Genomic DNA, 21,229 nt, shown 5'->3' with positions numbered 1-21,229 from the left:
GTAAAAAGTTGCGTGTTTCTAATCGCGATTCGGGTTTCAGACGACGATGGACCATGAGGTCGACCCGGGCGTGGCCGTGACCCCGACGTCGCCAATGGCCGTGCATCCGACCGACAGGCCATCGAGCGCCGTGGCCTCGACTGGCGCTGGCAGCCGGCGCGACCTCTTTCGGACCTTGTCGTCGCCGCTGTCGCTCTTGTTTCCGGCTGGCGTCGTGCCACCGCCCAACAGCCCCGTGGCATCGACCCAGACTTCGCCGACCGACGACGTTGGCGATGCTGCATCTCTCTTGCGAGACCACGAAGACGTGCCGGAGCCGCTGCGCGCAGCGAACGCCGGCGACGAGTCGTCGTCCGGTACGCTTGCATCCCGTGTGAACCAGCTCACCTCTATGTAGACGAGCAGCTGCGGTCCGAGATGCGGCAGCTCTTCCGGCGCTTCCAGAACGTGCTGCCCTTCTCGATCTTGCTGCTCTTGTACCTCTCGTACCAGCACACGAAGGGCATTGCCGGCTTTGTCATTGGCACGATCGCGATAATTACGCTCGACATTCGGTTCCGCGAGCAAGTCGCGCTCAAAGACAAGTCGAGCGTCTGCTCGCTTCTAGGCATCATCCTCGTGTGCCTCATTGACCTCTTCGCGATCGCGTCCCTCAACGGCGACATCACGCCAAACGACACGTTCCTCAAAAAGCTCGACGACACCCAAGCGGGCAGCCTCGGCGACGTGCTCTGGGCCGTCATGGCCAACGGTATGTCCACATGAGGATGCAAGTCGATCCTCATTCTTGCGTAGACTACATCTTGCGCTTCACGGGCATGACGTGCAAGGCCCTCGTGGCGGTCACCAAGCTCGAGAAGATCGCGCCAGTCTGCGGCCGCGGCCCCACCGTCAACGTCGCCTCCATGTACCGGCGCAAGGTAGTACACCGCCGCATGCGCCAAGATGACCTTCGCCACGTCCTCTCATGCAAGATGCTAGCGGAAACTCTACGCGCTCATTGAGTTCACCACGCTCTTTCTCCGCACGATGGTCGCGGCCATTCCATGGTGCTCCTACTACCAGGTAGACAGTATCGCTTTATTGTGGCGACGACGACCTCAACGACGCTCTGCATGGCTAGTCGTGCGCCTCGAAAGTCGTGGCCGACGTCTTTGCCCTCACGTATCTCGGCTTCAAGGTATCAATCCCTCGTGGAATCCGACGAGGATGCATGGCTGGACTAGGGTTATGTGCTTGGCGGCCAAGCCCAAAAGATCTACGATATGCTCAAGTCGCTCGTGACCTTCTCGCTCGAGTTTGGCGCGTACGTGACGCCCGCGGCGCTCGCGGAGGCCGGCAACCCCGAGTGTTCGATCTGCTACGACGCCATGCACACACCGGTCCAGCTCCGCTGCTCGCACATGTTTTGCGAAGAGTGCGTCTGCGAGTGGTTTGACCGCGAGCGCAATTGCCCGCTGTGCCGCGCCGACGTCGCATCGCCCGCCATTTCGTCGTCGTCTGTATCCGAGACCAAGCCGCTGTACCTCGATGGCGGCACGCCGTTGATTCCGCAGTTTTTATAACCAATTGCAACAAACACTGTCATCTAGTCTTGCATCTCGATCGTGACGACGCCGGGCTGCGCAATGCCGCCGTAGGTAAAGGACCGCGTCAGCGCTCCGTGGAGGCGCGCCCAGTCGCCGGTGGCGTCGGGCGCCATGACGCGAAAGGCCATTTGCACGGACGCGTGCACGGTCAAGACGTTTGTCACGTCCACCGTGAGCGTCACGGGCGAGGCGTCTGCCGAGACGGGGCACACGACCACGTGCGCGTTGGCGCAGAGAATCGAGATGGCGTCGTAGATGTCACCGCCGCTCTGCGTGCGCGTGCTGCCGCGAAGGACGCGCTCGACAAACGACAGCGCCTTGGCCTCGCTAGGTATCAAGTATTACTATCAAGTACGATATCAACGTATCAAGGACGGACGTCGACTTGGCCATGCGCGCGGCCGGCGACGCGACACTTGGCATCGAGTCGTCGTCGGCGTGGAGAAAGGCCATGATGCGCGTCAAGAGGTGGCTGATGACGTGATGGATGCCGTCGGCGGTCGAGAGGGGGCGGCCGTCGACGACGTACGTGTCCCGCTCAACGTCCTTGAGCACTTGGAGCATCGGCATGTTCTTGCTGTCGCGGCGAGTGAGGCCCGACTGCTTCTCGTCGCGCGCGATGCGGTGGCGCTGCCACGCGAGCGGCACCGAGATCGGGCAAAACGACCGCAGGACGCAGACATAGTCTTCTATACGCTCCACAAAGATGAGACATGACCAATGGCATATCGGATGACGTACGCGGATCCGAGATGCGGCGCATGGACGCTTGGAGTTGGAAGAGGTCGTAGCGCGCAATGGCCTCGAGAGCGACCATCCAGCCAATGTACTCGTCGTCCGTCTCGGCCCGCAGATAAAAGCTCCGCGTCGCGATCGCATCCGACGTCGACGACCGGTGCAGCACGTCGAGACGAAACTCCAGCGCCTCGGCCGACGTCGCATGCACCTGCGCGCCATACAACGGTACGTGCAAGCAGTCGGGGTCGTCCTAAGGTATTCGTTTGAGCGTTCGTTGTCGTGTCGGTGAGAGCGATGACGTGGCGCACCGGGTCATCGTGGAGCAGCCACGCGAGCGACGACGAGAGCTTCGAGAGGCTCGTGAACGAATCCCGCAACGAGCTGCTACCGCTCGGCGTCGTCGAAACGCGCGGCAGCACGAGCTCGAGCTTGCTCTCGTCTTCGTAGAGCGTGCAGTAGACGCGCGGTGGCGGGCCCGCGCGTACGCTGGGCTCGAGAAGCACGAGGTGACCGGTCTTGCGCACCTAAGGCCATCGATCTACATGAAGGACCACATGGACGAGACGACTCTACACGATCGCCATCTTGCTTTTCAATGCCGAGGCTCTTCATCGTCTGGACAAGGTCGGCGCGGAGATGCTCCATCGCGTGGGCGTCCATGTGGTTGTCCCAGCGCAGGCGCTGCGCGAGGAACCAGAGCCCTCGAATGCGCTGGCGCATGTCGCTCTGCTGATGAAGGAGCTGCAGCGACGCGTTCAGGTATACGTCCCGGGGTGCTACGAGGCGTGAGACAAAACGTGCGAGGGACAGGCCTACGCGGTGGTGGCACCAACGCCGGACGGCCCGCGTGGATGTCGATGTAGAGCTCCTACAGATAGATGAGCTGCGTCATTCTGGATCCGCCCGACGTACTACCTGCAGCTTGACGGCGGCTCGGGTGGCCTGCTCGAGCTCGTCGTCCAGCGCGTCGCCCGCCGGGTCGCTCTCGTCGACGGCTGTGCTCTTGATCGTCGCCGGTGCGAGGTCCATGGCGTCGTTGGCGCGCTCGGGGCGAGAGAGCTCGGTCGCACCGTCGTCGTCCACGTAGTTACGGCTCATCTCGCTTGCCGACTTCGTCGAGAATATGCAATTTCGAGCTCGTTGAGAAAGATTGCAACGAAACCGACGCGTCGTGCAAACTCAAACTCAAAAACGGAGATTTTGAAATGATAGCACGTGGAGACGGCGTTTCGTGGCTCGTGATAGAGTAGTATATAGATCCACGTGCTTTGTTGTACAAGGACTACGCTGCAACGGCTGCGACCGCGTAGCTCGGAGCACGTAAATGCCCAAACTCAAAATTCAAAATGGTTGATTTTGAAGCTGGTGTCGCGGGTCGTTGGGATTCCCATTGGGGTGCACTTACACCTGCTCTCTTGCACTGCGTATTTACAACGAGACAGCACCGCACTCGACACTCCTGCCGCTCTCCCTCCTTCCTCCCAAGCTGCCACGAGGGGCGGCGCCAAATTTGAAATGCCACAGCCGAGCGCGCGGATTGGTTGAAATGCATGCCTTTATTTTTATCCCTGCCTGTCAGATTCGACCCTGATTCGACTGTGTGTTTGTATGTGGCTGGAAAAAAGGCGTGCACGACCAATACCAAATTCGGTGCGCTGTGATTGGTCAAAAGTAGGCAAATTAGTGTGATTTTCCGGGCCTTGGATAGAATTCATCAGCGCCAGGCTGTTCAGCATCGGGATCCCTTGGGCCCGGACCTTGTACCAGCGATGAGCGCGCAGCAACCCCACGGAGGAGGACAGGCGCTCGCCTCGATGGGCGCCGTCTCGGGCGCCATCACCCCCAAGCTCTCTGCCATCGGCAAGGCCTTCTTTCAGAACTCGCTCGACGCCAGCAACGAGCCCGGCAGCCTCAAGCGCGAACGCGCCGATAGCCTCAAGCAGCTCTTACCGCCGCCCCCAGCCCGTCGAACCAAGTCCAAGGAAGCGCCAAAGCCAGCGCCGATTGTCACGTCGGGTCTGGACCGTACTGCCGAGTCCGCCCCAAGTTCTCTGTCCTCAGCGCGAGGCGGCGAGAAGAGTAACCCGCGCCGGTGGTCCAAGGCAGAAGACGAGTCGCTCCGTCTGGCTGTCGAGCGAAGTGGTGAGCGCAACTGGAAAGCCATCGCCGATCAAGTCGCAGGACGCAACCACACGCAGTGCTTGCAGCGATGGACCAAGGTTCTCAAGCCAGGGTTGATCAAGGTAGTACCACCGCAATATGGCCTGTCCTACCCACATACCTTGTAGGGCCACTGGACACCGGACGAAGATGCGAAACTCAAGAGCCTGGTCGCCGAAGGGCGCAAGAACTGGGGCCAAGTCGCTGCTCAGATTGCAGGCCGAACGTACAGTCCATATCTACCGAGAGGTACCTTATTTCCCATTCTTATAGGTCCAAGCAGTGTCGCGAGCGCTGGTGCAACCACTTGGACCCGAACATCAACAAAGGGTATCTCTACGTTGACGCCGGCGCGTTCAAGTCGTTGCTTCGTATAGCAACTACACGAAGGAAGAGGATGACCTCATCATCGACATGCAAGCCAAGCTCGGGAACCGCTGGTCAGTGATTGCACAGCGCCTTGTGGTACGACGCATCGAATCGGTATGGGATCGTCACAAGGACGTACAGGGGCGCACGGAAGATGCCGTCAAGATTCGATGGAAATCGCTCATGCGCAGCCGCCGGCCCAAGGACGTCAAGGACGAAAAGCACGACGAAAACAGCGACTCGAGCGACGAGAGTGAGCGACGGACGCGCTCCTCTAGCGCTGCGACACCGATCGCGACGCCGCATAGCAGGGCCAAGGGCCTGGCCAAGAAGCCCGACCTCATGGCACCTCCCGAGCCAAAGACCGCCGCGCGCGCACCGACGAATCACAAGGCGATGCCTGCCAACAGCTTTCTACCGTCGCGGCCGCTGCCAGCGCATGCAGCGTACCCGCACCACAGTGCCCCGCCGCCGCCCCGGCCGGCTTCGTTCTTTCTCCCAGGGCAGTCGACGCAGCCGCCGCCATCCGCCATGAACGCGCGCCACGCCGAGCACGACACGTCGCGGCCACCGTACCCACAGCCGTCGTCAGCGCCCTACTACCAGCGACACCCGGACGTGCATCGCCACGCGTCGTCGTCGTCGTCGTCGGGTCAAGGGTATCCGCCACAGATGCTCCATGCGTACATGCAGCCGCCGCCACACCACCACCACCACCACAACCAAGCGCCTCCGCTGCAAGCGGCGTACCCGTCAAGTGCCAAGGCGGCTGCCATGTACCGTGCGTACGCCCCGTACGGGCCGGGTGCACCACCACCACCACCGTCGTCGTCGTCGTCGTACGGCTATGACCAGCAACCGCACCCGCCGCTGCACCACCCGCAGGCCTTTTACGCGCCGCACGCGCCACCGCTGCTACCGAGTCGGCTGAATACCCCGCGCGAAGAGTGGGGCACGTCCAACACGCCGCGGTCGCAGCTCATTTTGAACGAGGGCCAAGCGTCCGACTACGAGCTCTTCCACCAGCAACGCCTTCGGCTCATGGTGCAGGAACGCGAGCGGCACGGACCCGCGCTGTCGCCGGCCGCGTCGCCGGGTCAAGCGATGCTCACGAAAGAGCTCGAGGCCAACAAGGAGCGCAAAAGCGGCAAGCCATCATGCAGAACGGCTGGAAGCACGCTGTCGTTGCGTCGTCCGAAGCCGCGGTAGAAGTCGAGACGCCGAGGCTGTTACCTTTACACCCGTCGCGCGTAGGACCTGAGTAAACCGCCGAGCGAGTTTGAGGAGCGCTACGAAGGCTTCTTAGAGAAGGCGCCCAACCTCGCCGAGATAGACCCGACAGACGAAGAGTACAGTGTGCCGCTGCCGGCCGTCGAGTAACGAGCAAGTATACATGGATGGATGCAGTATCGTCGTCGTCGTCTTACGCGTCATCCTCGTCATATCCGTCCTCGAACTCGTCATACTCGTCGTCATCGTACGCGTCCGCAAAGCTCTCAATGCTGAACGAGAGCTGCGAGAGGCCGTAGAGGACGATCGCTAGCAGACCGCCAAAGAGCACATTGCGCGAGCTCTTGTCGTAGACCACGTGCTGGGCAGGGTCGTCGTGCGGGACCTCGTGCACCACTTCTTCTTTGGCGACCTCGCTACTCGTGCCATGATGATGAGACGAGGCGAGTTGATAGAATCTTGATAGTTTTACCGCTTGCTCCAGCTCAGACTCTGGTACGGCTGCACGTACGCCGCGAGCGGCACGGTCGCAAAGTCGCCCATAAAGGCCGTCGCAAGGGTCAAGAACGGGCTCGGAACGTTCTCGGTCCAGAGACTGCCCATGGCTTTCGAGCCAAAGTACGTCGACCGGACCGTCTCAGCGAACGAGAGGAGGCGCGGGCCATGAATGTGCACCACGTCCCGGAGCTGGACGTCGCTGAGCGCGTCGACGAGGTGGCCAAACACAATCGCATCGAGCGACGTGGGCCTACACTTGGATGTGAGATTGAGATTGAGATTGATGCGTACGCTGCGCCATAGAAGAAGGGGCCGTCGCCGAGACGTGCGTTGAGGGCGGCGTAGCAGTCGCGCGCGGCGACGTAGACCTGCTCTTGGCTCGCATACCCCGCGGTCGCGAGCTCGGACGTCATCGCGTGATGCATCTTCTTGGGCAAGACCCGGTTGAGCGGGAACGGCAGCACGCGCTGCACCGCCGGCCGCGTCACCTCCTTGTACGTGATCGGGTCGACCCATCGGCAGTAGTGCTATTGGTCAGAGCATGCTTGGACGATGGAAGGATAGACGGAGGGCGAGGAGTACCAGGACACGCTGGAGTTTCTCCTGGACCATGCTCTTGAACGCAAGCGACTCGCCCTTCTGGACGGCGCTGAGGTGCCCGTCAATGTCGGTGTGGTACTAGGATGGAAAAGGGTCCTATGGGAGGCACGAAGAGAATGAATGGCGGGATACCGTTTGGAGGTGCATGATGATGTCGTCCTTGGCGAGAAGATAATGACCATCGCGCAGCTGGGGCAGCTCGCCCGTGGCCTCGAAGCTCGGGTACTTGGCGTTCTTGATATGCAGCGGGATCTTGGCAAAGCGCACGTAGGCCTGCACATCGTACGCCGGCAGGAACTGGTGCAGCGTGGGCTGGCACCCGGGCCCGAGCTCGGCCGACGTCTTGGGCGGAACCCGGAGGCTCTCCATGTTGGCCTTGCGGTCCGCGATGAGGCTGCGCTCCGTGGGCACGAGCGTGCTGTTGCGGTTCGGGAAGCTCAGGTCGAGGTCGCCATGGTCCATCATCTTCGTCGTCGATCGATGTGGGAAGCAATTGGACGAGTGGCTTTTTCACGTGAAAATATGTTTCGCACCGATTCCACACCGTGCATTCGAAGCAATCGCTTCTTAACTTCGATCCAATACGTGCATCATGTTGTTTAATTGGCTAAAAAGTCGCATTTGCAGCGATACGATTGGCTTGTTCGACTCGAATTCGCACACTGCTCGTGGGAATCCCGAGACCAGCAGCAGCAGCATGCGCTTCCGCGGCAACTTGACCGCGGCCTCGTTCCCGGTCCTCATGGAGATCTCGCAGTACATGGCGCGGCTCTCAAGCTCGGACGCATGCTTCGTCGTCGTGACGCCCGAGCGCATGAGCTTCGTCATGAAGACGGGCGGCGAAGACGTCCAAACGTTCGTGCATCTGACCATGGCCAAGCTCTTTGAGGACGTCGTGCTCGAGAGTCGGTCCGAGAACCAGATCGCGTTCACGCTCAGCATCGCCAACTTCTCGCGCGCGCTGCAGTCTGGCAAGGAGGCCAGCGGGATTCTTCTGCGGCTGCTCAAGCGCGACGGCCGCTCGTTCCTCGCGCTGCGTGCCCGGGTACGCCTCCGCGTCCTCCTCCTCCGTAGTCGTATGTCTTGCTGTGGTAGACGGTCGATATTGACATCATCCAAAACATCCCGATCGACGTCGTCTCGATGGCGAGCGCCGAGAACTACAAGGAGCCGCGCGTCCCGTCGCCGACCGTCGCGGTGGAGATCCCGACGCTGCGCTCGCTGCGCACGGTCACGGACCGCCTCAAGGCCATGCACAAGTACCTGACTGTACCTGGCATCTATGTATCGTTAGGAGGTATCGCTCATGCATGGCTTGGTAGATCGAGGCCAAGATGGACGGCTCGCTGCGGCTGCGCGTGCAGAGTGACACGTTCGCCCTCCAGACACAGCACGTGAGCTTCAAGCCTCGCTTCGACCTCGTCGAGGAAGCTTCCGACGACGACGCGCATGAAGACATTGCCAGCCGCGTCTCGACCGTGCGGGTCGACGGCCGCCACTTTTCCAAGATGCTCTCGGTCGATGGGAACGCCGTCGTCACGATCCTCTGCTGTACACATCCTTGGCCAGGAGAATGCTTTTAACAGGGACGTAGGCTTGATCGACAACCGCGCCTTGGTGCTGCACTCGATCTTGTGCGAGGGCTTTGGGTCCTTTACGTGCTATAGCCCTGTGATCGCGCCCGAATAATGTTATCGTTTCCTAGTCTTTCTTGTCGTTTAGTAACGTTCTGGTCTACGGCAGTCACGGGGCCGTCGCCGGCGTCATCAAGTCCCGCTGCTGGCTCAAGCGTCGCCGCAGCATGCACCCGAGCACGATGGCCCAGGCAAGAAGCACGACCGCGATGCACACGTACACGATCGTGGTGGCGCTGCTCGATCCGTCGCTCGAGGCGTTCGACATGGGCACCGCCGTCGCCTCATTCTTGTCGGGGGCTACGGTCGTGGCTGTTGTCGGTGTCGTCGTCGGTGTCGTCGTCGGTGTCGTCGTCGGTGTCGTCGTCGGTGTCGTCGTTGTCGGTGTCGTCGTTGTCGGTGTCGTCGTCTTGATGCTCTGCAGCCACGAGAGGTGGGCGTTGGCCGCCGCGACGATACTTCCGATCCGGTTGCTACTACCGCTGTCGCCGACGAGGTGCATGCCTAGGACGCACGTCGTCGAGGTTGTGGCGTTGCGCAGTGTATAGAGCAGGGGTGCGCCGGGCGACCCGACGGTCGACGTGTCGCAGTCGTGGGCGCAGCGCGACGTCGAGAGCACCTTCATCGTGCACTGCACCTGGACGCCCGGGTCGTAGCCTGGCGCAAACTGCACCGTCGAGACCGAGACCGACGTGTACACTAGATCCGACGAGATCAATGCCAAGCTCGACGAGAAAGACAAGCAAGAGAATCGAACCGGCGACGAGCGTGATGGCGCAGGGCGGCGCGCCCACGAGCGGCAGCGTCCCAAAGAGGTCGCCGACCGGCGTGTCCAGATCCAGGAGCGCATAGTCGCCGCCGTCGGTTGCGTCGGGCCAAAACTCGCTCTGGCGATGGACGCCAACCACGTTCGCGATGACGTGGTTGATCTCGTACGTCATAAAGCCGGCATGGACACAGGCCGCGGGCGTGAGCACCATCTAAACATGCATGAGCCTCGCCGAGATCGCAGTGCGCTTGGAGACAGACGCGGGGGCCGACGGTGATGCCGGTGCAGTACATGGCTGCGTTGCCGACCTTGCCGACCATGCGTGCGACCGCCGGCGGCACGGGCAGCGCGTCGAGGCGGAGACGCATCTCGGCCACGCAGGCGCCCGCGAGCAGCAGCAAGAGACGGTGCATGGGAGATTTCTCGACTGCGTTCTCGCGTCCAGCGCGATCCAACGGTTCGGGCGAGATGCCCCTCAACGCTGCGGCAGAATCTTCTTCTTCGCACGAGATGAACAAAAAGCCAGATCCATGTGTCTAATCTCAAATGTAGTCTTATCGGCATCGACGGGCCATGTCGCATAGCCCTTCTTAGCTGCTAATGGCCTCGACAAACTCGGTGCCTTGCGCGTTCGTCGCTTCCATGAGCTTTTGCTGGCGCTCAATCTCGTCATAGTCAATGTTGGCGACCACGTAGATGACACCGAGCGCAATCACGAGCATCTTGAGCAGTTGGCGAATGTCCGACTTGTTGATGGCCTTGAGCGACGCCATAAAGATGTGCGGTGCGAAGAGGAGGAGGCAGAGCTGGTCCCACACGAAGGCGCCGACCACATCGAGCGTCAGAATGCCCGTGAGGATCTGCGCAAAGCGCGGGTCGGGCATCGGCACAATCTCCAGCACCTTGTTGAAGAGCGGCATGGCTTCCGTGCAGAGGAGGAAGACGCCGACGAGCGAGATGCCGAGCGAGTAGAGCAGACCCGGGTTGTCCGTCATGCTCTTCATGAACGGACGGCCCTTGTAGTTGACGGCGCAGACGCTGATCGTCTGGACGCCGTTGACGAGGAAGATGACCGTGCTCATGACGTTGGGTTCAAACACGAGCGGCTTGATGTCGGTCAAGTGACGCGTGTCGTCGACCGGCGTGTACTCCTTTGCGAGGTTGGTCGAGTAGACCATGACGGCCAGATGCAAGGCAAACTGCCCGATGAGCGACGAGAAGAGCGCCGGGTGGAAGATCGACGAGATCGGACGCACGGGCGAAAGCTCCGGCAGCGGCGTCGCCCGCGACAGAGTCACCGACGCGATCGTCGACATCATGCCGAGCGCGATCATCTGCGAGTTGGCGTACTTGACCTTGTCGAGGTACAGCACCGAGAGCGAATACGACGAGATGAGGCAGTTGATGGCCAAAATCTGGTACATTTGGACCGTTGTCACGAGCGCGCACCGGCCTTGGCGGATGATGTCGACGCAGCCCTTGATCGACGGCGCGCGCGACGTGAACGGCGACGCGATCGATGCGTCACCGAGCTTGACCATGGGCAGCTCGCCGTCCTCAAAGTCGTCCATGTACTGCGTCATGACCTGGTTGTTGGTCCAGTTGGCAAAGCCGCCGTTGCCGCCCTTTTGCTGCGCCTGGAACGCGGCGGCTTGGTCCTTCTGGCGCTTGGCGAACGCCGCCAGCGCCTTGAAGCGCGCAAACGACTCGCCGCGCGCCTCGCGTTCGGCGACGTCGGCTTCAATCTCCTCTTGTTGCTTCTTCTGGAGCTCCTTGCGCTGCTCGGGCGTCATTGGGCCAAACGGGTTGAGAATCTTCTTGGGCTTGGCCGCTTCTTTCGCCGCCTGGTCGGCGAGGAGGAGGTCGATCAAGCCCGACTTCTCCGTCACGTTCTCGTGTGCAATCTGGAGCGCGACCAGCTTCTTCTTGAGCACGGACGCGTGCAGCTTCAAAAGCCCTTCGCGCGACAGCGTCTCGACCTCGACGACCTTCTTGCTCTTCTTCAACGCGTCGGCGCCCGTGATGCTCTTGTCGGCGTTGGCCGAGCCAAAGCCAGAGAGCAAGGCAACACCGACGTGCGCCTGCTTGAGCGCACCGACGTCGTTGGCGCCGTCACCGCACATGAGCGTAAAGTGACCGCACGTCTTGAGCGACGTGAGCACGCGCTCCTTGAGCTCGGGCGTCATGCGCGCGTACACGCGGATGAGCTCGAGGTGGTTCCACACACCGCCGTCGACGTCGTCGGCCCGCGACAAGGCCGCGCCGTCCATGCACAGATCGTAGGTCTTGCTCAAGTGGACAATCGCGTTCTTGGAGTAGGCCGCGACCGCCTTGTCGTCGTCGGCCGACTTCCACTCAAACGTCACGTCGCCACCCGAGAGGAGGAGCGCCGGGCGCGTGAGGATGCCGACTTCCTTGGCCACGTGGACCGCCGTCAAGGTCGCATCGCCCGTGATCATGCCGACCGCGTGCGAGCTGTCCTTGAGCTGTTGGAGGATCTCCGCCGAGTCGCGGCGCACGAGGCACTGGTAAGCGGCAAAGCCGGCAAAGTGGAGGTTGCTCTCGGCCCACTCGCGAGTCTTGTGGCCGACGTCGGCCTCCGAGAGCCCTTTCTCGCAGTCCTTGTAGGCCAGCGCAAGCACACGCATGCCACGGCGGGCCATGTCTTGGTACGTGGGCCAAAACCAGTCGGGGACATTGGTCGAGAGCTTGGCGATCGCTTCCGGACTGCCCTTGACGAGCACGCGAAGCCGCGAGTGGCCGCCAAACTGGCAGCGCGCCACCACGCTCATGCGCTGGAGTTTCGAGGCAAAGTGGTTGCGGTGCAGAATCTGGACGCGCGCGCCCTTCAACTCTGCGCGCTCGGCGCTCGTCGCGTTGGGCGCACACGTCTTGCTCTTGACGTCGTACGTAAAGTCGATCGCACGCAGCGAAGCTTCTTCGACCGGGTCGCCAATCATCTTGCCGTCAATCTCGACGAGCGAGTGACACCCCTACCCCCGATCCATGAGATTTCCTCCTGTCGATGATCCATATATCGATGGAAAAATACCGCGAGGACGAGGCACGCGTTGAGGTGCGACTGCAGCATGGGTTGGTGCGGCTGGATCGCGGCCGTCATGGGCACATTCTCGTCGTACGAGACGACACCGACGGCCGTGAGCTGGTCGGTCGTGATCGTGCCCGTCTTGTCAAAGAGGCAAATATCCACCTTGCCCGCGAGCGAGATGCGGAACGGCTCGGTGCAAAAGATCGAGAGCCGGACGAGCGCCAGGAGCGCCGTGTTGACCGCCATCGCGGTCTGCATCGGGAGCTCGGCGGGCACGACCGACGTGATGATGAGAACGCAGCGCAGCACGAGCTCAAACGTCACACGGCCCTTGCGTGCAATGCCTTCGCGCAGCACGTAGCCCGACGAGAGGATCGCAAAGAAGAGCAAGAGCACCGCGAGGCCCACCGCGTCCCACGTCGAGCCCGTGACCTTGCCCGACGAGAACTCAATCATGCGCACGAGCTTGCCCTGCGACGCGCTAAAGCCCGTACGCAGCACGTACGCGAGGCAGCCCTTGTCGGGCGTGGCCGGGATGGCCGTGACCGAAGAGCCCGCGTCGTGCTGCATGATCGTGGTCCCGCCAAAGAGAATGTGCACCTTGTGGCCCGACTTCATGTCGAGCGGCGCGGCGAGGTCGTCGGCGTTGGCCTTGAGCCCGATCGCTTCCTTCATCTGCGGCACGCTCTCGCCCGTCAGCGTCGCTTCGTTCGCGACCGCGTTGCCCTGGAGGAGGAGACAGTCGCACGGGACCGTCGAGTCGCCTTCGACGATGCGCTTGACCGAGATGATGTCACCCGGCACGATCGCCGACGAGCTCACGGTGCTCCACTTGCCCGAGCGGAAGACGTAAATGTCCCGGGCGACGTTGCCCATGCCCCGGAGCGTCTGGAGGTTCTTGAGGCGGCTAAAGACCGTGACGCCTTCAAACATGAGGATCATGACGAGCGTGAAGAGCGAGTACTGCCAGTACTCGTCGAGCATGTAGAGGCAGACCGAGAAGATCTGGAAGACAGTGAGCGGCTCCACGAGCTGCTCCTGGAACATCTTGACAAACGTCGGCTGCGGAATGCTAAACTCGTTGTGCCCGTAGAGGTCCAAGGCGCGCGTGTACTGCGCACCCGCGTCGACACCCTTGGCTTTGACGTACGACTCGACCGCGTTCGTGACCGGCGCCTTGAGCTTGCGAAAGCACACCGAGCCGTCGTCCTTGTTGACCTCGCCGACGTACTTGCGCTTCTGAAACATAAAGAACGGCGCGCTCTTCTCGCCGTTCGAGAGCGTATGCTGCTCGAGCTCGACCATGACGCTCTTCCCGCGGTACGCGCGGGGCACGACCTTGACAAAGGTCGCGTCCGTCAAGTTGGCCACGCTGTTGTACTTGATAAAGGTCAAGACGCGCGTCGACCAGATCTGGAGGAGGCGCATGAGGATGTGCAAGCAGACAACGGTCACGCAAAAGAGAAGCGGGATGATTGCCGGCAAGAACGGGTTCGGGAGCGGCGGAATGCTCTTGTCGTCGGTCGGGTTCTTGGGCGCATCGCCGGCGCCGGCCTGGAGCAATGCCGAGGCAGCGAGGCCCGCGAGGTCGTCGTCCGAGGGCGGGTTCAAGATGCGGTCCATGTTGAAGCCTTGCTCCTCGAGCTCGGCCAAGGCAATGCGGTACGGATCGCCGGCCGTCTGGAAGCACCAGTAGAGGTTGTACGCATGGAGCAGCAGGAACGGGATGTGCTCGAGGCCATAGCCCAAGCCGCCGGGGTTGGCGCGCCGGCGGTGGAGCGACAGCTGCGTGATGGACCGCCCAGTCCACGTCACCGTCATCCTGCACTTCCACAAATACGCAGTTGACTGGACCGGGCTATCGTATCCGGACACGTTCTTTTATCCCGCTGCGTTATCCGGACAATAACCCATCGCCCCTCGTTAAAGACACTGCTTGCGCCACGCGTCGCCTCGGAGCTCGTGACGACGACCACGAGGATGGCGAGGAAGATGCTCATGAGGAGGAGGACGAGGAGGAGGATGGCAAAGAAGACGTGGGCGATGAACGTCATGCATGCCAAGAGCAAGCTAGCGCATGCTACGACTGCAACGACGAGGCCGCGGCCATGGCATGAGGCAGCCGCGAGGATTGTTGAAGTTGATGCAAGGAGGTTTCCGTCGACGCGACCAGAAGGTGCACCCATGACGTCTCGAGACAGCGTAGACAGGATGAGCGTAGCGTGTCCGTGGCTCGCGTGGGCTGCATGCAGTGCCTCACTGCTGCTGCTATCAAGATAGAGAAGCAGAGCTTTCAATCGACATTGTGGTGTTCCTCCAGCAACAAGGCTGGGACGTCGATTATTCAATCACGAGCGAGTGCACACGCCGCCGTTCCTTGTCATGATGGCAGTTGACGTTGGGTCGCCACGCCGGGTACTTGGCAGCGCCATGACCTTTTGCCATCGTTGCAGACCAGCCATAGATTAATACCAGCCGGCGCGGGAGGGCGTAAGGGATTTCTCGGTCTCCAGTCCACCGCTGTGAGTCTATACGTGTGGTACCAGCCCAAGGCGAGCTCCTCCGCGACGGTCGGTCCGTCACGCTTGTGTGTACGACGAGGGGTGCTTCGGAACACGACTCCACCGCTGCACGCGAGAACGAAAAGGTCATTGCTCCAGCTAGACATAACTGAGCTTTGGAAACTGGAGCTGGCAGCGCCAGAGCCGTACTGGGAGCAAGCTCGTTGCATTGCATCCATAGATATTAGGTATTGGCCTCTGGCAACGGCTCGGGCTTGACCTCGGACGCGACATGTTGGGCTACCTCTTGCGTGGGCTTTCCTGGCACTGCATGGGCTGTGCTCGAGGCAGCGTGGGGCTCCGGCTTGGGCGTTGTCAAGGGTGCGTGGGGCTACTCGTGCATGAGCGATCGCCATCGTTCGGCCTAGGTACCTCGTCGTTGTCATCGCCGTCGTCCGAGTCCGAGTCAAAGTCGCTCGCGGGGTACCGGCAGAGCTCATCGACGAGCAGCCTACATAAGTGCGTCGTGGTCGTCGAGGTCGCAACGCGAGGACGTGGCCTACGCCTTCTCGGCCTGCGCCACAGCGATCCGGGCCTTGGTCATGGCGTAGCGCCGGGCGAGCTCCACGTGGTCCTGCGCCAGCTTGAGCCATCGATCTCCATGCTCCGCGTCGTCCACCTACCTGCTCGAGGGCCGCGTAGAGCCGCCGGAGCGTCGCAAGCTCGCTGCTGGCCATGCTCTTTCGTTTTCGCCAGCCAATCAGCATCCGCGCTCGATTTCTAGCCAATCCGGTGCGGTGCGAACGTCAAGTGCGCGCACTTGAAAATGTATCTTGCCCACCCGAAGCATCATTCCTCGCCCAAAGCCGATGGCATATTCATTCATGGCTACGCTATCGGCGATGCAAGCACACGCATAGTCGCCGCATATCGCGACGCATTCCTTCCTGCTTACTTGGCCGTCATGCTCTGGCGGCTCTGGAGCAGCTCCGACGTCCGCCTACGCGCCACATATACCATGCGTCTCCGATCGGGTTGCCTCCATGTACCTCCGCATGGCTTCTTGCCGGGAGAGACGGCCCGACGACGCCTCCGAGAAGCGGGGCGGACCCGCGGCCAAGAAGCTATTGTGGCGCGACAAGGACGCGATCCGGTTCACACTACGTCACTTGATACAAACTTGATACGAACGTGATAGAGTGTGGTACCTTCCCCAGACGCCTGTCGCAGCGTTGCGCTTCAGCTCGAGCTTGCCGTTGCTGTGGCAAAGCATGCGCATCCATTGCAAGCAGTGATCTACATACGCCCATATCGAACTTGACGACCATCCACACCTTTCGTACCAAAGGTCTCGCATTTCAGCACGAGCGGGTCGGGCACGGTCGAGAGCTGGATCAAAAACGCGCAAGCCGAGTTCGACCCACTGCGCTCGGCTTCTTCGTCCATCGTCAGCGACCGCACTTGCACAATGTGCTTGGTCTCCAACGTCGAGAGCAAGTCCGGGTCTTCGTCGTACAAGTGGACCGCCAGCGAAAAGACCAGGAGACGCGCCGCCGTCATCACATAGTACTAAAGCAACTTCCAGAGAGACACGAAGAGAGCGACACGACGTACGTTGGCAACCCATTTCGACCCGTCGTACGCGAGGAGGTTGGCGGCGAAGCTCACGAGCGTCTCAATCTGCGTCCGCAGCAACTCTTCGTTTTCTTTTTGCAGCGCAAACGTGCTGCTGCGGCTGATGAGGACGCCGCTTGTCGCGTCGTGGTTGGTCACGACCGACCGCTTCACGGTAAGAAAGGCGCTGCGCCACGCCACCTACAATCAGCACGGAGGTCCGACCCGTTTCCTGCGGCGTGCGTCGTACCGCGGCCGCGTCCGAAGGCGGGATCAACGTCAGCGTTTTCGTGCTGAACGCGAGCTCGATCGCGTTCTCGGGGCAGTTGCGGCTCACAAACTGCACGTCGACGACCGACCGGACGTCGACAACGCCATACCGAATCGCAATTTCGTCGGCGCCCAAGTCGTGCTTGTAGATCGAGAGTTCAAATCCGCGCAAGACAAAGTAGCGCCGGCGGTAGCGCTCGTTGACGCCGGACCGGTAGAAGAGCCAGCCCGCGTTCGACGGCTGCTCGTCACTCTCGTCCTATACACGCCTCTATGTAGTGGTTGTTGGTGACGAAGACGATGGTACCGTGGTCGCGTCAAGGAACGCCGTCGTCTTCATGAGCGCCTGCGGGAACGTTTCGATGGTCGATGGCAGCTGCAGGTTGGCGCCCGCATGGTTGATCATGGCGTTCGTGCAGCAGTGGTACACGGCGAGCGCCCACTCGCGCATCTCGGCTTCGTCAAAGAGGAGACGGAGATCGTCTGGAACGAGGCCGAGTCCATGTCCTCGTCCGACTCGACGAGCGCTGTCACCGTCAACGTCGGGTCTGGCTCCGCGTCGTGGACGCAGTGCAAGTGCATCTGGAAGTAGTCCTTGTCGCCTGCAATCTGCACAAATGGCTTTCTCATCTTGGCGTTTTTAAGAAAAGGACTAGGTACCTTGGAGAGGAAGATGCCCGCGACCGCGTCCAGCGCAATGACGTTGAGGACGCGACCATTTGGCGCTGTCGAGACCACGAGCTCGTGGTTCTGGAGGCAGAAGAACCGCTTCCGATGCACTTGGTAGAGCCGGTCGAGCTTCCAGAGATACCCTTCTTTCGGCGCCGCGCTAAACAGCTTTGCCTCGTCCTGGAGCAGCACGAGACGGCTGCACGAGCACATGGCGAGCATCCACTTTTTGCCCAGACCGCGTTCATGGCCTCGAGGTGCACCGTTACGTCCGTGCCATTGCCCAGCGAGAGCTCGACGGCGAAGCGCGCGTCGCCGTCACTCGAGACGGACGTGACGCGCGAGAGCTCGATCGCGTCCAGCGCGTCACCCCACTCGTTGTCGAGATCGTCCTCCACTTCATAGTAGCTGAGCACACCGTTGAGGATCGCCGCGTAGACGCGCTGGTCGGCGAGTGTGAGCCAGCCGCGGATCTGCGCAATGCTTTCAACGGCCCACAGCGACGCCTAGTCAGCTTCCGAAATCAGAAGACAAGAAGCACCGTAGCGAGCTGCGCACCCGACTCGTGGTCGCGAGCGCCGTGTTCTGAACGACTTCGATGCTGAGCCGGTTCGTCACGTGCTCGGCCGACGACGTGGACGAGACGAGCTTGGGCGGCGGCAGCAGCGACGTCAGCGGCGTCTCTTGGAAGTAGTAGTCGGATGCCCAGAGCAGCAGCATGAACCACGCGTCTCTTTGGGCTTGCGTCAGAGCTGCGAGCTAGTGCGATCGTTCAAGATTCGACATGAGGATGGACAATACTGTCTGTTACCGTAAAGACGAGGTTGGACGACGTTTTGAGCTGAATCGAAAAGTCGAAGGCTTCCATCGAGTCGCCCTTGACGACGCGCACCGTGCGGATCTCGGCCAAGTCGACGCGACCCGCAAAGACGTCAGCGCTCTACGCAGCATTAGGACTCGGTGCACCACTTGGTCTCTGATCAAAAACTATACCGTTGTCTCGTACTTGTGCAGGAGCAAGTAATGGTCCTTTAGCACCACAAAGCGGGGATGGTAGGCATCTGCACCGACTGCACCGGGCTTCTTGACGTAGAACCAGCCTAACCATCGCCGTCCACACTCGACTCGAACGCGAGATTGACATACCTTGGGCCATCGGGCCTTCAATGCGTAGCTGGCCAAAGTGGCGGCAGCCGCGGCTCGACGCGACCCAGCGCACGTACTCGTCTTGGGGCTCGTACCGGGCGACGCGCGGCCCGGACGACGTCAAGAGCAAGCTCTCCACGCTGGTTTCAAGCAGCGTGACGTCGAGTTCGCGCCCCGCGCTGTGGCGCACTTCCCGCTCCAGGTACCGCGCCCACTTCATGAGCACGTGGATGGACTCGAACCGAAGCGTGTACGTTCGGCGCCAATGCACATTGTTGGAGGCAATCACGACGCCAATCTCGAGCTGGTACGCGGCTTCGTCGCCGCCCAGCGCCAGCTCGGACGGCGTGAGCGCGACGATCGCGTCACAGCGCAGCGTCCCGAGCAGCACCGTCTGTGAGGCATCGAGGAAGATCTGGAGCTTGCCGCCACTACGGAGCACGAGGTGCCGCCCTTCAAAGACGTGCGTGAGCTCGCCCCACTTGAGCGCGTCACTAGCGAGCAGCGTCGACGCGACCGTCGTCGTGTCGGCCGCCTTTTCAATCACCATCATTGGGTGCACGGGAATCGTGCTCCCGATCGCGCGCGGTTTCTCAAACACAATGGCGTTTTTGAGCACGTCGACCCACGTTTTGAGTTCGTCGAGCGACAGGACGTAGCACGTAAACATAAAGTGGCCGGCCTCGAGCGTCAAGCCAAACGTTTTGGGGAAGCCTTGGACGCATGTGACACTCGACCGTTTGTCTGATGATGGCGAGATCATCGATTGATACGTTGAAACAAAAAACACAACATGCAACGCACCGTGGAGCGGACGGAGGTCGGTCACGTCGTCGAGCGAAAGCGTCAGCACCGGTCGATCTTGCCGACCAATGTGCAGGCCCGACTTGAAGAGATGCAGCTTGGAGCCTTGGAGCTGCAAGAGCCGGATGCGCACGCGGTTCGTCGCTACCGTGCGTGAGCCAACAACCTTCCTCACGTCGTCCTACCGGGCTCTTTGGCGAGCACCCAGCCCTGCGCGAGGCGCGACGCTTGCTTGATCGGCGCGGCTTCGAGGCGGGAGAAGCGGAGTGTAAGGGGTCGGGCCGCGCGCTGGATCTCTTCGATCGCGGTCGTAAACGGCAAAGTCGAGAACGTATGGTCCTGGATCGCAACGAGGATGTCGCCCAGCATGATGATGCCCGTGGCTTCGGCGAGGCCGACGCCGCCCTCGGCCGGCTCCTGGAACCCCCGCACCATGATCGTGTCCTCCATCGTGCCTACATGGGATGATGAGCTTGGAGGGCAGACATGGCGGTGGCGTAGTACTCTGGAGCAAGAGGTGCAGTGGGCCCGGGGTGTCGAAGGTGACAGTGATGATCTTCTCGCGCACACTCATCGCGCGCAGCTTGGCGTCCATCTCCCGCTCCTTGTCCTCGGGCTCTTCGTCGAACGGCGTGAGCGTCGGCTGGAAGGTCGGCGCTGCCGCGAGTACCTGGGACGCCTGGCGCATGACGGCGCTGCCCCGGCCATTGTGCGGCGGTATCACCGAGCTGCCGCGAATGACGGCCGACTCGCGCCGTTGCATGAGCTTGGGCTGGTACTCGCCGCGCAGCTACATCGTTTTCCATCCTGCCAAAGTGTCCGAGAAGGTAGGTGGAACGTACCACGAGCGTGAGCACCGTGGCCCAGCGCACCATGTCTTCGCGCGTCGCGGCGGCGACCGTGTAGATGCGGTCGGCGCACACGAGGTCGAGAGCGTGGTCGGGCGCGTCGGCCATGCTCGACGGCAAGACCGCATTGACGCTCGTGAGGTGGATCGCACCGAGCTCTTGCTCATCGTTCTTGGAGCGAAAGTAGCGCAGCATCATGCCATCGAGGACGAACCACCGGCTGCGGTACGAGCTCCCGGGCAAATGCAGCCGCAGGCCGCGGATACTCGTCTGGAGCTTCTTACCGCCGGCGCCCATGTGCTGCATCTTGCGCTTGAAGTCGGGCTTGAGGAGGAAGCCGCATGGGTTCTCGAGCCAGTCGGGGTGGATCGCGCCCGTCGTCTGCGCCTGGTGCACCTCGCGCGACAGCTTCTCGTACGCGTTCTCGTCCTCGCGCTCGGCCATCGTCGGCGTAGTGTCTGCACAGTGGCACCAGATTGCCGGTTCACACTCGAATCCGGATGGCGTCCGGATGACATCGCCACCACCACGCGGTATCTTTGCCCAATATGCCAGTAGTCCTCGGCATGCCGGCGAGCCTCAACGACGACGACGACGACAATCGCATGGCCACCTCGAGGCGAGCCTCGTGCGTAGGCTGTCTCCATCCATCGACAAGGCTCGCGCTGCATGCTAGGCGTGGCCAAGCAGCTTGTTGTATTTGTATAGGCGTGGTGGCTCTATGCAGCTACAGCTCCTCGA

General features: G+C 61.5%; 9 protein-coding genes across 9 annotated transcripts; 3 read left to right on the top strand and 6 right to left on the bottom strand.

Moving 5' to 3' along the window:
- Position 1: 1 nt before the first annotated feature.
- SPRG_02871 (hypothetical protein) lies at positions 2-1,565 on the top strand (the record flags this gene model as incomplete). Its single annotated transcript, XM_012341458.1, has 6 exons — positions 2-356; positions 398-751; positions 796-920; positions 982-1,065; positions 1,124-1,180; positions 1,227-1,565. Exons 1-6 carry the CDS (start codon positions 47-49, stop codon positions 1,563-1,565), a joined length of 1,269 nt encoding a protein of 422 aa, XP_012196848.1. The 5' UTR covers positions 2-46.
- SPRG_02870 (hypothetical protein) lies at positions 1,527-3,448 on the bottom strand. Its single transcript, XM_012341457.1, has 7 exons — positions 3,243-3,448; positions 3,144-3,195; positions 2,901-3,103; positions 2,636-2,851; positions 2,331-2,577; positions 1,969-2,278; positions 1,527-1,916 (listed from the first exon to the last, which is right to left on the bottom strand). Exons 1-7 carry the CDS (start codon positions 3,423-3,425, stop codon positions 1,589-1,591), a joined length of 1,539 nt encoding a protein of 512 aa, XP_012196847.1. The 5' UTR covers positions 3,426-3,448; the 3' UTR covers positions 1,527-1,588.
- A 564-nt stretch (positions 3,449-4,012) lies between these two features.
- On the top strand, positions 4,013-6,268 carry SPRG_02869 (hypothetical protein). The gene is made up of 6 exons (XM_012341456.1): positions 4,013-4,570; positions 4,616-4,713; positions 4,761-4,817; positions 4,865-4,952; positions 4,998-6,061; positions 6,111-6,268. Exons 1-6 carry the CDS (start codon positions 4,097-4,099, stop codon positions 6,115-6,117), a joined length of 1,788 nt encoding a protein of 595 aa, XP_012196846.1. The 5' UTR covers positions 4,013-4,096; the 3' UTR covers positions 6,118-6,268.
- Positions 6,236-7,660, bottom strand: SPRG_02868 (hypothetical protein). The gene is made up of 5 exons (XM_012341455.1): positions 7,317-7,660; positions 7,167-7,262; positions 6,876-7,111; positions 6,559-6,834; positions 6,236-6,502 (listed from the first exon to the last, which is right to left on the bottom strand). The coding sequence occupies exons 1-5, from the start codon at positions 7,647-7,649 to the stop codon at positions 6,280-6,282; spliced, it is 1,164 nt and encodes a 387-aa protein (XP_012196845.1). The 5' UTR covers positions 7,650-7,660; the 3' UTR covers positions 6,236-6,279.
- A 221-nt stretch (positions 7,661-7,881) lies between these two features.
- On the top strand, positions 7,882-8,873 carry SPRG_02867 (hypothetical protein; the record flags this gene model as incomplete). The annotated part of the gene is made up of 4 exons (XM_012341454.1): positions 7,882-8,229; positions 8,280-8,453; positions 8,507-8,735; positions 8,779-8,873. 4 exons carry the CDS (start codon positions 7,882-7,884, stop codon positions 8,871-8,873), a joined length of 846 nt encoding a protein of 281 aa, XP_012196844.1.
- Positions 8,874-8,927: 54 nt separating this feature from the next.
- SPRG_02866 (hypothetical protein) lies at positions 8,928-10,000 on the bottom strand (the record flags this gene model as incomplete). Its single annotated transcript, XM_012341453.1, has 3 exons — positions 8,928-9,517; positions 9,576-9,798; positions 9,848-10,000. 3 exons carry the CDS (start codon positions 9,998-10,000, stop codon positions 8,928-8,930), a joined length of 966 nt encoding a protein of 321 aa, XP_012196843.1.
- Positions 10,001-10,114: 114 nt separating this feature from the next.
- On the bottom strand, positions 10,115-14,470 carry SPRG_02865 (hypothetical protein). Its single transcript, XM_012341452.1, has 2 exons — positions 12,640-14,470; positions 10,115-12,580 (listed from the first exon to the last, which is right to left on the bottom strand). The coding sequence occupies exons 1-2, from the start codon at positions 14,455-14,457 to the stop codon at positions 10,178-10,180; spliced, it is 4,221 nt and encodes a 1,406-aa protein (XP_012196842.1). The 5' UTR covers positions 14,458-14,470; the 3' UTR covers positions 10,115-10,177.
- An 844-nt stretch (positions 14,471-15,314) lies between these two features.
- Positions 15,315-15,890, bottom strand: SPRG_02864 (hypothetical protein). Its single transcript, XM_012341451.1, has 4 exons — positions 15,821-15,890; positions 15,701-15,771; positions 15,570-15,648; positions 15,315-15,528 (listed from the first exon to the last, which is right to left on the bottom strand). Exons 1-4 carry the CDS (start codon positions 15,872-15,874, stop codon positions 15,382-15,384), a joined length of 351 nt encoding a protein of 116 aa, XP_012196841.1. The 5' UTR covers positions 15,875-15,890; the 3' UTR covers positions 15,315-15,381.
- A 198-nt stretch (positions 15,891-16,088) lies between these two features.
- Positions 16,089-20,970, bottom strand: SPRG_02863 (hypothetical protein; the record flags this gene model as incomplete). Its single annotated transcript, XM_012341450.1, has 18 exons — positions 20,483-20,970; positions 20,145-20,430; positions 19,826-20,095; positions 19,641-19,784; positions 18,837-19,580; positions 18,684-18,790; positions 18,502-18,630; positions 18,249-18,449; positions 17,930-18,196; positions 17,682-17,870; positions 17,496-17,630; positions 17,329-17,472; positions 17,002-17,280; positions 16,752-16,952; positions 16,481-16,706; positions 16,346-16,433; positions 16,187-16,297; positions 16,089-16,137 (listed from the first exon to the last, which is right to left on the bottom strand). Exons 1-18 carry the CDS (start codon positions 20,930-20,932, stop codon positions 16,089-16,091), a joined length of 4,020 nt encoding a protein of 1,339 aa, XP_012196840.1. The 5' UTR covers positions 20,933-20,970.
- Between the last annotated feature and the right edge of the window lie 259 nt (positions 20,971-21,229).

Source organism: Saprolegnia parasitica (assembly GCF_000151545.1).
Source record: "Saprolegnia parasitica CBS 223.65 unplaced genomic scaffold supercont2.7, whole genome shotgun sequence".
Classification (NCBI taxonomy): domain Eukaryota; phylum Oomycota; class Saprolegniomycetes; order Saprolegniales; family Saprolegniaceae; genus Saprolegnia; species Saprolegnia parasitica.
Note: the sequence above shows the minus strand (reverse complement) of the source record. Positions and strands in the feature narration are given on the sequence as shown.

Excerpts from the sequence above, each read along its gene's own strand:
- SPRG_02864 (XM_012341451.1), bottom strand. The coding sequence starts at position 15,874 with ATGGCCAGCAGCGAGCTTGCGACGCTCCGGCGGCTCTACGCGGCCCTC. Across the intron at positions 15,649-15,700 it reads GTGGCGCAGGCCGAGAAGGC|GCTGCTCGTCGATGAGCTCT; the intron begins GTAGGCCACGTC and ends GCACTTATGTAG. Across the intron at positions 15,529-15,569 it reads ACGGCGATGACAACGACGAG|CCCCACGCACCCTTGACAAC; the intron begins GTACCTAGGCCG and ends ATGCACGAGTAG.
- SPRG_02865 (XM_012341452.1), bottom strand. The coding sequence starts at position 14,457 with ATGACGGTGACGTGGACTGGGCGGTCCATCACGCAGCTGTCGCTCCAC. Across the intron at positions 12,581-12,639 it reads ACGCGTGCCTCGTCCTCGCG|GGGTGTCACTCGCTCGTCGA; the intron begins GTATTTTTCCAT and ends GATCGGGGGTAG.
- SPRG_02868 (XM_012341455.1), bottom strand. The coding sequence starts at position 7,649 with ATGATGGACCATGGCGACCTCGACCTGAGCTTCCCGAACCGCAACAGC. Across the intron at positions 6,835-6,875 it reads CCCTTCTTCTATGGCGCAGC|GCCCACGTCGCTCGATGCGA; the intron begins GTACGCATCAAT and ends ATCCAAGTGTAG. Across the intron at positions 6,503-6,558 it reads AGTCTGAGCTGGAGCAAGCG|CGAGGTCGCCAAAGAAGAAG; the intron begins GTAAAACTATCA and ends TGGCACGAGTAG.
- SPRG_02869 (XM_012341456.1), top strand. The coding sequence starts at position 4,097 with ATGAGCGCGCAGCAACCCCACGGAGGAGGACAGGCGCTCGCCTCGATG. Across the intron at positions 4,571-4,615 it reads TCAAGCCAGGGTTGATCAAG|GGCCACTGGACACCGGACGA; the intron begins GTAGTACCACCG and ends CATACCTTGTAG. Across the intron at positions 4,953-4,997 it reads TGATTGCACAGCGCCTTGTG|GGGCGCACGGAAGATGCCGT; the intron begins GTACGACGCATC and ends AAGGACGTACAG.
- SPRG_02870 (XM_012341457.1), bottom strand. The coding sequence starts at position 3,425 with ATGAGCCGTAACTACGTGGACGACGACGGTGCGACCGAGCTCTCTCGC. Across the intron at positions 3,196-3,242 it reads GAGCCGCCGTCAAGCTGCAG|GAGCTCTACATCGACATCCA; the intron begins GTAGTACGTCGG and ends ATCTATCTGTAG. Across the intron at positions 1,917-1,968 it reads GCGCGCATGGCCAAGTCGAC|CGAGGCCAAGGCGCTGTCGT; the intron begins GTCCGTCCTTGA and ends CTTGATACCTAG.